Source organism: Gambusia affinis, linkage group LG14, assembly GCF_019740435.1.
Source record: "Gambusia affinis linkage group LG14, SWU_Gaff_1.0, whole genome shotgun sequence".
NCBI lineage: Eukaryota > Metazoa > Chordata > Actinopteri > Cyprinodontiformes > Poeciliidae > Gambusia > Gambusia affinis.
Window position 1 is genome coordinate 5,717,455 of NC_057881.1, and position 12,666 is coordinate 5,730,120.

The 12,666-nt window shown below is 37.3% G+C and overlaps 1 protein-coding gene across 2 annotated transcripts in view; it reads right to left on the reverse strand.

Annotated features, from left to right (window-relative positions):
* Positions 1-12,666, reverse strand: part of LOC122844170 (semaphorin-6D-like) — a 164,547-nt gene that overhangs the window by 30,546 nt on the left and 121,335 nt on the right. For both annotated transcript variants that reach the window (XM_044139376.1, XM_044139377.1), the window contains exons 16-18: positions 11,272-11,445; positions 11,031-11,171; positions 7,940-8,017 (exon numbers count right to left, since the gene is read on the reverse strand). In XM_044139376.1, the coding sequence (XP_043995311.1) occupies positions 7,940-8,017; positions 11,031-11,171; positions 11,272-11,445 (393 nt within the window). The remainder of the gene's footprint in view (positions 1-7,939; positions 8,018-11,030; positions 11,172-11,271; positions 11,446-12,666) is intronic.

A 12,666-nucleotide genomic window follows, 5' to 3' on the forward strand; every position in this document is an offset into this window, starting at 1 on the left:
AATAAATAAAAAAACACTATAGAAACTACTTTACAGGTGTTTCTGAGCAACGAGTAGCAGTTTGCCGTTTTAGTCTTCCTCTTTCTGCTGTTCAATCTGTTTGTATCATTCTTGTTAAATAAAGCTTCCATTTCATCTCATCTCAACATGCAGCTCAGTGATTAGTTCCATTCTTGTTCTAGTGTCACACCAATTCAGAGTTTACTAGTTGTCATCTCAGAAATAAGTTGTGATTGCATCTAGTGTTTTTTTCTAAACCCAAGTAGTAAACACTTCCACACAAATTATTGGTCAAATTAATTTGATGTCTAATTAAATAAAATGAGTTAAAAATGTATTGTGTGGTTTGACATTACTAAAAATCTCATGGCATGTTAATCTTATCTGCAAGATTTTGACATTGAAACTTAAAAAAGTCATATAATGGCTAAAATACGTCATGTTTTCATGCAAGCAAATGAAGGTTAGTGACATTATATAATATTGGCGCTAAATTTTATTTATTTGTTTTTTTTTAAATAAAAAAAAAAGAAAAAAAAACTATAGAAACTACTTTACAGGTGTATCTGAGCAACGAGTAGCAGGTACAGTGTGAAGGATGCATTTTATAATAACATTTTAAACTTTAGTTAAAGTCACATGACACTAGGGAATTTACACATCCTTTGTAGTAGGAGACTTAGTAATTCTTACTTGCTCCGTTAAGCTTTAGTTATGAGCCTGATATTTTGTTTTGCTCGTCTTCCCTTCACCCAGATGGGGATGCTGGAGATGCAGGACAAGGACCTGCGCCTGGGCTGGAGTCTTGGGAGTCTATCTCTGGAGTTGGAGAGCTTGATGTTAAGTGAGGCAGACCAAACGCAGGACGAGTGGGCTGTTGTGACTTATATTGCTGTGATGTGATGCTAATAGAGGATAATGACTGAACTTGGACAAACTTTCTTCCACTGCCTTGCAGAGTGTGGAAGACAAAAAAGAAATCAGAACTGAGCCTGTAGCACTCAACTTCTTCAGTTTGTCAGGAAGCTGTAACTCATTATCGGTTTATTGCATGGAACAACAAATTATGTACAAATACGAGACTTTAGAAGCATGCATCAGGTGGTTTTAGTAAAACTGGAGTCACTCTCTCACCTGGGAACTCATTTTTGTTGCAGTTTGCCGTTTTAGTCTTCCTCTTTCTGATGTTCAATCTGTTTGCATCATTCTTGTCAAATAAAGCTTCCATTTCATCTCAACATGCAGCTCAGTGATTAGTTCCATTCTTGTTCTAGTGTCACACCAATTCAGAGTTTACTAGTTGTCATCTCAGAAATAAGTTGTGATTGCATCTAGTGTTTTTTTCTAAACCCAAGTAGTAAACACTTCCACACAAATTATTGGTCAAATTAATTTGATGTCTAATTAAATAAAATACACTTTTAGAAAACACATCTAACACAAAAAATACATCTAACACATTCAGACTTAAAAAGAACAAACTGTCCTCGCTGAAATAAGAGATTTCAGAAATCAAAGATTTGTTGCAGTATTCACACCTCTCTTCCACATGCAAACTGAAAAAAAAAAAAAGATTTTCAATGTTTCATAAAGTGAGATATTCATAAACTGTTTTTGTGGCCCCTTTGTGACCGATACAGCCGTCCAACCATTACTTAGTGTTTTGATGGTGTGGGGAGATTTAAGTAAAGCTTCCACATTGATTTCCTGCACATCTGATACTGTAGTATGCAGAATCTGATCTCCAGTTAAGCCTGGTGGCCACACATTTATTGGACATGCAGAAAAGTCTGTGGCATTAGCATGTCAACTCAGAGAGGCCAGACATACCATGAATATGTGCCACTGCTAAAATGTTGCACAAGTTAATTTATACACCATGCAGATGCTTTGTCTACATTAATGAAGATTTAGTCACTGGGAAAGTTGAATGCTTGCATAATAAACTGTGTATTGACAATTGAGATTATGATGTAATGATCTGGTATGTCATTACATAGCAATACACTGTCAATTTTACACCTTTGGCCCCAGTGCACACCAGTAGATAATCATAAACAATATTCTGATTCATAGACATAACAAGGCTTAATCTTTTGCTGGATTTCTTTGCAGCCATGTAAAATTTAATTTTAGGGTTTCAGGAACATCTTGTGTTGTTGTGTTTGATCGATGATACAATCAGGTGATTAGTTGCATCAGTGAATTTGCTTTGGTAAATTAAGGTGGTGACTTTTTGTGGTCAAAGTGGCTGCAGAAAATCAGAGCCTGAATGGATTTGAAAACACTCACTGTGGTTTGCTTAACAGTGAGATGCCCCACTGATTGAAAACTAAGCCCTGATTTATAATTACCGAGACAAAAAAAAAAAAAAAAGCTCAGAATGAAAATAAAACGGCTCTCTTGAATTGCCTGTCTATATCCGTCTTGCTTTTATTTCTTCATCCCTCAAGTGTCTGACACAGATATTGCTCTTGTTTTGTAATTTTCCGTCTCGTATGTTTTGCCCCCTTTCTTCTTCCTTTCCGCATCTTGCATCACAGCTTCGCTTCCCCCTCAGTTTCCTTCCTCGCCTCTTTTTCATCTCAACCTGCTCATCCTGTCCATTTTAATCTTCCTGCAGCGTCTCCTCTCTGCTCCATCCACACTCCTGTCTGTATTAAAAACTATGAACCAAGCGTCTTTTGTGCTGCTGCGGAAGATATTGTTTCCTGTGTCTGTGGGCAAATGGACGATTCTCTGAAGTTAGCAGAAAACAGTGTTTTGACTTCATCTGGCATTCTTTTTCTAGATGAATTGAAATGTCTCATTTTGAAAGTAAATGAAGCAGACCAAAACAAAACTGCCTGCCAGCTTTTCCATCAGCGCCATCATTTTAGCAGAAAGAAACCTTCCTTCGGGTTTATCAAGGATTGATGAGGCTATTAGAAACATTGTGGACATTATTCTCTCACAGCCTTTGTTTCTCAACTGTTTCACAAGTATTCTTTGCATATTTTTACAACTATAAAACAAATCCATCATTAATTACAACAGAAAATCCTCTATTTATTACAACAGAGGAAGAAGATCTGATTTAGCTTCCAATATTATTGCCAGGTTATAAACAACAAAACAAAACTCGGAGTTCAATATATATTCCAGACAAGTTTGTTGTGAAATATTAGTCTTTTTTTTCCATTTATTTTAGCTTAAGACGATTCATCGTGTTTTTCTAAGTCCTAGAGATCAGAAATGTGTGGTGTGTAAAATATTTTTCTGCAAATATGACAATGGAAATGTTTCCATAAGGCTGCACAGTAAATAGTTCACTAAAGTGCAGTTTTATTTAATGTTTCTGCATGTTTAAAATATTTACAACTAAAAGAAGCCAGGCACATTGGAAAGATGCATAGATCATTTTCATTTTAAAAGTTAAGGTTTGGAATTCTGTCTTTCCTGCTAATTTATAGGAAATTTCATGTCGATGAATCATTGCTTTGCATCAGAAACCACATCATTTATTCCATAACTGGTTTTGTTGTGTATTTGGAATCAGTACCGAGTTTTTTTCCTTCCTTTTTATCCCGAACACTTTCTGCGAAGCACTGATGTCACCAATAGTGGTTTCCCATAAGACTCAGTCAGGCATGGATCTGCTTTTTTACTCTTTAATTATAGATTGGATGAAAGTAGCAAGAACTCCATAATGCTATCTGTGTTAGCTTAACTGAGCCAAGTCATTGCTGGTCACAGGAACACCTCCTGTAGATTTGAACATGAGCCACAGCAATGCTCAAAGTTCTTTTTTTTTAACACCAGTATCCATTTTGAATCGGAAATAATGAATTTCTCATTTGTGTCCATCGACTGAATACTGTGAACATGACTAATAAATGTGCAAGCATGCTCACCAACTACGAGTATAGATTTATGGATTGACCTTTATTTCTCTGCTGACCACAGATAAGCTCTGAAGCACCAAGTTGTTATAATGGCTCCCTAAAGACATGGAAACCTTTACGTAAAAGCCTGTCTCAAAACTCATTCCGTCATAACGACATGATCTTATTAGAAACGCCAATCATGTGTCATATTTTCAGCACTATCCTAAAGTTATCTAACAAACTCCTCAAATTCAAGGGGAGAAAAACACGGCATCTGCAACTGCAGTTCTCAAATCAAAAGCAAATATATTATCATTTAAAGTATGTTATCAGAATCGTTATGCTAAAGAGGTTTTTGAAAACAGGAAAAAAAATAAATAAATAAAAGAACTTTTAATTAATAAAAACAAATTTTAACCAACTCAGTGACTTATGGAAAGCTTACCTCTTCTTTTGAACAAGTGCCCATAAAAAGTCGATGAGTTAAAAGACAGGCGACTGCCCCCTCTCTCCTCGGATCGATCCATGTCAGGAGACGGATCAAAAAGATGCAGGCAAACACAAAGAGCTGCCAGCAGAGGAGCCAGATCAATACTGGGATTATTTATGCCTGCTGGAATATTTGTGTTCGACACTGATAATGTTCAGTCTTGATAGAAATATTGGTGTGATCAGACTGGCTTGATGTATATACAAAAGAAAGAGCAGAAAACTTCAAGTCGAGTACTGCTGTAGATCTTACAGGGCACAAAATGCTTCAGAGATGTTCGATAAAACTCAATTTCCATGCTTCGTTCCAGCGGACAGCTTTTCCCTTAAATTGCATGAAAATGTGACATAAATATTTAAGACACGGTCGTTTCACTATGAGCAGCCTGAAATCCATCAACAGAAATTTCTAAAAGATGCTGCTGTTCTGTTTTGACATAATACAGTATAAAAAAGGAGAGAGAAAAAGAATAAAACAGTAAGGCGACTGTAATGTGGTTCTTCATACGAGGGGACAAACTGACCCTGTCAAATTATAGTGGGTCCCTGACAGCTTGGGTCTCAGAGACGGGGGGCTTCAGTAGCAAATGTAAACACTGTCTAGACAAAGAGACGGTGAGAATATGTGCTGGGAATGAATCGAACAGAAAGAACATTTATAAGACTTTAAATCTTTTAAATCAAGGGTTATGATAAAAAATGCAGTCTTCCCATGCTGATCTTGGGTTTATTTATATATAATTTGAAGAACATTAAACTGGCTGTTCCGTCACAAACCAGAGAAGTTACAACTACAAAGCGTAGCATGAATCAGCATTATAGTGATTCCAGTATTTTAACCTAAGAACTGTTCCTAACAAATATTTCAAACGATTTTCAAAAAGAACATTCAAAAATTATTGTTGCATCTTGTGAAGTCTACTTTGATATCAATTAATCCACATTTTCCTCTTTAAGATTCAAAGGTTTTAAACATGAACACATTCATCTCTTTAAGGTAACTTTTAAAAGATGAATATTCCGCAAAATAAATTTTTTATATCACATTTTAATATCAGTCCCTCATCTAACGCATACACAGACCGTTGCTTCAACTCAGCCATGCATGTTTGAGAAATCCTTGATTCTCCCTTGGCAGCCCTTTGGGGGTGCCTAAACGCTTGCCCCTCAAGACGAGCAACAACAGCCATTATCCAGCACCTGGTAGAACTGCATAGAGAAGCACTGCACTGCTGAAGGGGGAGTCACAGAAAGGCTAGAACCTTCTTAAAGAGACAGCTGCCCATTTCAAGGAATTGGATTTCTTTTAAATTGCTCTTGATACTCCGTTTCATAATAACTGAAGATAACAGTTACTTAAATGTGAAAAAACGGCATCAAGGTGACAAATTACATATTTTATGATGGAATATTTTGTGCATTTTTCCACATTCCTTGCTTTGTAGACGTCCAAGTTCAGCATCAACAATTTGAAAACCTGCAGAGGCTCACCTTTAGGAGATTCTGCAGACTCCGAAATGAATCAGCCCAGTTCATAACACCACATTCATACCAAGAGATTCTAGCCTTAAGATAAAAGCCTTAAGATTTTCACATTTTATCAATATTCTCAAGCAGTGCAAGGATTAGAAATACTCGCAGACAAACAAACTCAGCAGGCAGCTTCTAACTTGTGAAACCCAACCTCTCAATCAATACCTTTTAAGTGTCGGGTAACTCGGGCTCATGATGCAGCACGTCATAACATCGATCTGTGGCTATTGGATTTTTTTGCTATTCCTCCAACCCTCCGCAAATCGAACTTATATTATTTTCACGTATGTCTCCAGAGGAAAGCCTTGTTCTAAACCTCAGGGAGCAACTAAGCACCTGCAACATTCTGGTATGTAAATATAATCAGTCACAAACGCAGTGAAGTGATCAGAGACAACCGCAGAACATCAGCAAGGTTATTATCAAGGCTGGTTCTGTGATTAAATTAATGGACTCAAAACCATCTTTGGCTATAATAAGTAAAAGCAAATTGAGGTTAGGAGGAAGAATAAAAGAAGAGCCCCAAGATTCTAAAAAAATAAAGAAATATGAGCAACTTATGAATAAAACATAAAATTAGTGAAGCTAAGGAAGGACTAAACATAATCATATTGCTTTGTGGGAGCAGAAACTATTCTACTTTAGTCTTTAGGTCTGAGTTGAACCCTGTACCCTTCAGAGTCCAGAGAGTTTCTCTCAGCATCCATGTTCAGCTGCACTAGCAACTCCCACCTGTTCTGAAATCAAGATGCTTCTTGCAAAGGCAGCACAGGAACGACAAAGGTCTTATCTGTAGATCAGCAGCACAGATCAGTGATCAAAAACCAGCCGCACATAAATGGCTGGAATGCCAACCATCTGCCAGGGACGGGAAGCTGAGGAAGCAATTTTTCAGCACCTGGTGAAGCGTCGACTGAGCGAGGCTGTGTCCTCAGATGATCAAAGTTCCAACTCTGGGAAATTCTGTTAAAACTCAGAGTAAGGTGAGTTCAAAAAGTTGCCCTGGGTAAAATCAGAGAGCTGCACAGCACAACTATGTGAGCTTTGTGAAAAATGATACTGTGAGGTTTGGGAAAGTGGGCAATGTGTATAGCATGCACTGCAAATGTAATTCCATTTGTAGTTCTGAAAATGGGTTTAGACTGAAATAAACCTGATATTTGTTTGAATTTTTATTATAATAATGTCCACAACTGTCAATAATTAGATTAACGATACAGAAGCTCTGAATACTACTTACTATAATTCACTCTGATCTACTATTTTGATTCATTCAAATATAGTTTGATGCAAAACAATACATAAACTTAGTATTTAGAGATGAAATTATTGAAGACTGTGATCAATCCAGAAAAAAATGCAAGGTATCAAAACTTAACTTAAAGGTTAAGTAATTTAATTATTCACTATTTTTCTATTTAAAATTTCTGCTGGAAAAATCCAACATTGTCAAACTAAGCAGCATGAAAGAAACTAATGGAGGATGAAATTTCTAAAGTTACAAAAACTCTTTCCAAACAAAAAGTTTGGCATTTGGTGGAGTCACTGAATGATAAAATGTGAACAGAAAGATTTGTGGGAAATCACATCAATATATATAAATATATAAAAAAACAAATTCCTTCTGCATATGTTTTATAATGATGGATGTCATCAGCAGGTCACTGAAAGTACAGAGTACTCATTAATATAAAAACCAAAGTAAAATAAGTGATAATTCAAGAATTGTCAGAGTCAGCAGGACAAATTACTTAACAGAAAGTCAGAGGCTGAGTTTGTGACTCAACAGATTTTTGACTACAGCTGATTTAGATCAACATCACGCTCAGAAATCCTTTTCAACATTTGTCCTCATTGCACTTCTACATCCATCCTTTCACTCTGGCATCACAGATTTACAACTTTCAGATGTATGACCCTTCCGCTGCCAGGCCTGACGGATGAGCAGGACCTCTGGAGCCTTATTGGCTGTCAGACTGATAACAGGAAGTACGAGGAGACAGAAAGGCAGCTTGACAGTAAGAGAAAGATTACAAGGAACTGGAACATACTTGAAGCCTGGTGCCATGTTGGCGCATGTCCCGGTGCGAAGCCAGATGCAGTAAGGGTCACGAGAGGCCAGGCAGGCGCTGGAGGAAGAGATGAAAAGGAAGAAGACGGGAATTTATTGTTATTTGGGGTCCAGTGGGCTCCATTCGCTTTTTCCTTCATGACGTTAAATTCACACACAGCCTGAAGATCAAGTGGTTCATGAACAATTCAGGACTCCCCATTTTCCCATAGCACTGATCTAATTTCTTCATTATCACATAATAAACCTTTGTTACTTCTCTGTTTGTTTTCATTGATTCGGCTCATTCTGCTCATCTACAATGTTTAGCTGTGTGAGTTAACACTGAAATTTCAATAGTTTCTAATCAGTTGCTCTCCATTCAAAAGACCAACCTTAAGATTTAATGAAACAGATTTCAAGAAAGTCATCTGAATGACACACAATTACTGGTAAAACAGGAGTCAACAATGAACAATATGGCAAAAATATATTGTTTTAAAGTTAAATCAAAGTTTCGATATTATTGCAAATATTCTACATATAGTTAAAAAAAACAACCCCTAGAAAATACAATAAATATTTAGTTCTTTGTGTTATTTTGCCAAAAAGTATGATCTAAAAAGTACAACTTACAAACTAAAATAAAAATCTATTTTAATTTACAATGCAGAAATAAGTTAAGCAAAGTGGAGTCTTTTGGGGATTTAAGATTTAAATCCCACTTGTATTCTGTCTGTTTTGATATGAATTTTTGATAATTGGATTTTGTGGCAGTTGTTTATATACGAACAAGACCTAAAGAAAAAGTTATCTTCTCACAATGTGCACATTACAATATCCTGCTTTTAAGATAAAAGTTGAAGCTTCAAAAAGGCCTTTTGACGGTTGTCACAAAATATCTCTACAAGTCAGATAAACAAAGACGTGTTCAAACACAGACCTGCATTTAAAATCAAGGACACGTTGATAATACGACATCTGAGTTTCCCCTGCCTTTTGCTTAGAGACAGTGAGCTGTCACACCATCTTTTCATGCGTTTCTAAAACACACACAGACAAACACGCTTCTGACAGCAGCTGCCATCAGGTAGCCGTTTCAAATCTAGCAGACCCTTGGTAACGCAAACAACGGCCGCCAACAACTTCAACGTGTTTACACGTCTAGTCTCAAATGCCTTCATCCATTACCAGTCCAGTTTTATTCGGGCTCTGCCCATCAATCACGCATGAATGCACAGTGGCACAATTCACAAGCAAAACACAGAGGCGACACGGCGGCCAGCCAAAACAGCAGTGTAAGTATTTACCAGTGCTGTCAAACAGTCACATTGCAAGTCATTCTGAATAAAAAGAGCAAGTCCCAGCAACCACAGGGTGAAGTCAAGGCAATAGTCAGAAAAAAAATGAAGGAAAAAAACGTTTGTTTTCAGTAGAAAAACGAGTTCAAGTTCAAGGAAATTAATGATACTGCAAGCAAAAAACAAAAGACATGAAAACTAACAGACAAGCAATCTGAGCTCTAAAAATGAGCAACAATACAATGTGCCAAAACAACACATAGAAGTCCACACAAGACAGGGAGAGGACCGACGGTGTGTATCATCATTAACCAACCATTACTAAAAAAATAAACATTAGCGTCAGATCATCAACCTTAAACTTCTAAAGTGGGTCCGACAACAAGAGCCAGCCAATAGGTCAGGTATATATATGGTGATAGACACATGATCAATAGTAACATAAAACGGTTTTTATTTATTTCACTGAACTGTGATCCAGAACCGCACAGCATTCTGGGGAATGTAGGCAGAAGACAGGCTTTAGCCACTCAACCGCTCACAGCCAGATTAGCTAGGTTGGTGGCATCAATTTACTCACTCACTGGTTGGTTACCTAGCAACTGACTCACTCTTCGGTTACTTAGCAACAACCAGTTGAGTAGCAGCAGTTCAAAGTTTGCCACTGTACCTCATAGCTGTTTGAAAATAATAATAATAATGATAATAATAATGATAATAATAATGATAATAATAATAATAATAATAATAATAATAATAATAATAATAAGTTTGCCTGTATTTCAGATATTTCAAACAAAAAAATAATCAATAATTGATATTGCCCCATATGGAATGCACATATTATGATACATTTTTCAGCCATATTGTTCAGCAAAGCTCCACCTCCCAAAGTTTACATTCTTCCTGTAGTTTCCACCAGATGTAAATGACTAGGCAAACTTCTTCTGATGCTCCATGGAACAATTCTGATGCAACCTGCCCATTATTGGTACTTTCACCCAGTAAGATGGCTCCCACATGTGTACTCTGACTGTTGCTCCAGGCTGCATTTCAACTCTCTGAACTGTAGCTGCATTTGGCATGATATTGTCCTTCCATAAATGTTAATAGGTGTCATTTAAGGTTGATATAATCCAAATTTACCCAAATCAACAATTTGCTTCATTACATTGAAAGCAGACATGCTGTTCATACTCGTTAGTTTTTCCAAATCTGAGTCTCAGTTGGGAGTAAAAACCACAGTGAAACTGTTGTGTGTTTGACTAGCAGCAAAGTGTGCGTGGCTTTGCGTGATGGAGTTACAGCTGGTGCAAGACTCTCTTTGCCACTGCAGCTGTTGCCACACCAGACTGGCTGGCTTTCATTCATCCTGCTCAGTGATTAAAATGGGCCTGATTAACACCAATGTGGGGGTGTGCATGTGTGTGTGTGTGTGCACATGCATCCCTCTAAAGTGATGAATGTGCTCTAATTTGGGCAGTGAGCTCTGTTCTTTTCAGCCTAATGAAGTCTATAAATAAAGTTCTCTAATGTTCATATTTTACGATTCAGATTCCCCCATCATTACCCCGAATGCACATGTGTTTCTACAATATTTATTATGCTACCAAATTAGGCTTGCTATTTTAATAGTTAAATAGATTTGTAGCTAACAAACTTGAGACTTTGTGAAACTCATACTTCTCATAGTGACTTCAATTTAATTTTTAAAATACATTTTGATTTAGTGTAATTTCCCTACGATTAAAATTTTGTATGAAGCCATTAGTTTTATTCCCGTTTCCTTACTTTTTACAGGCTCCATGTTGGGTGCAGCGACTGAGTGGTACTCTGATTACACAGCTGGTAAAAGCAACAAACAGTGCATGATGGTCCTTGTCCAACTCCAGTCCCAGAACCCTCCTGTCCTCCTGACCCTGAACATTGCACCTGAGCACACGAATAAACAGAAAACAGAGCATTACTCTGAAACCTGGACACATTTTTCAACGCTAGCGGTAAGGCGGATTAAAAATGAGAGGAGCAATACTTGGAGGGGTTATAAACGTCGATGTCCTCCAGGAGTTTGGATCCAAAGCTGTCATTGGGATGTGTGCTAGCCAGAACTTTCAGGACACGGCCATCGTCTGAGCCCAGGAACATGACTGTTCTGTCCTTAAGGGGACCGGCTGAAACATCCACCACAATCTGGGTCAACTTGGACCTGGAAAAAAAAAGAAGAAAAAGAGCTTGAAAATCCAATCTGTGTTGTGTCTCTAAACAAACTCAAATACACCTGAAATTATTAGAAGTTTGTAACAACTCCATGTCTAAAAAGTGCATCTAAAAATTTTACTTTTGTCAATATTTCTTGTGTATTTGGAAATTATCAGCTACTATTATAAACTATATATTTTTTTGTTCTTTCTACATAGTTAACTGTTATGACAGGTTGAGTACTGTATAGTTGCAATAAATTGCTTAACGATCCAATAAATCAAACAGTAAAGTGGTTCACAGCCGTTTTAGAGGAAAATTTGACCCAAAAAGTCTAACAAGGGGAAAATGTGAGAGATCTGTACTCATTTGGTCATAATACAAAGCGCACTGACAGCATCAAGAAAAGTGCTACTACCAGGAGAAATGATTTTGGCATGTTATTAAAAAGGCCACAGTGAAATGGTGATATGAAGCCAAATGTGGTTTAAACCTCAAACTAGATCCAGCTGTCTTTACGTAAGTAAAAAGATCGCTTTTACACTGAAACAAGAATCAAAATTTCTCTTTATGGTTTAGAAATCTGCATCAATTCTCACACAAATCATTCAAAACCAGTCATTTGATTTTTACTTTACCTTTATCATCACTTATCCACGTTCTACATAAAACTCATCAAAATGAAAACAAATTGATGCTCACTCCTTACCCAAGTGCTCTGATGGCCTCAGACTGTCGAACTGACTAATGTTACATAAAGGAGTCAGCAGATTTGCACAACCCTTTGGATATCTGCATCATCATTATCTGGGTCAGCTTGGACCTCTCCAGCAGAGAGGCTAATTCGAACATGGAATTAAGAATCTCATTCTCATTTCAGACTGGTAATTAGAATCCATCAGAAACTCATTTGAAATCTACAGCCAAGATTAAAAAGGTCACAGAATCTCCGAGCTGCCGAGTCGGTGGGAGACGGAGCAAGAACTTACTGTGAGCCAGCATCTAATCACGGCTGATACAGATGATTATCCTCCAGGCTTTAGGTCGGGTAGCGGATTCACTATCCCTCACTGTGGCTGTAATTTTCTAACTTGCCCCTGCTGGGTACACTTTACATCCTCCCCTTTCATTTTGACCTATAAGAATTCCTTTTTTTATTGTCCTGGCCTTCCTGGAGCATTTAGCTCAGGTTTTCTCTGGGTGATTTAAAACACACCAAAGCATTCTG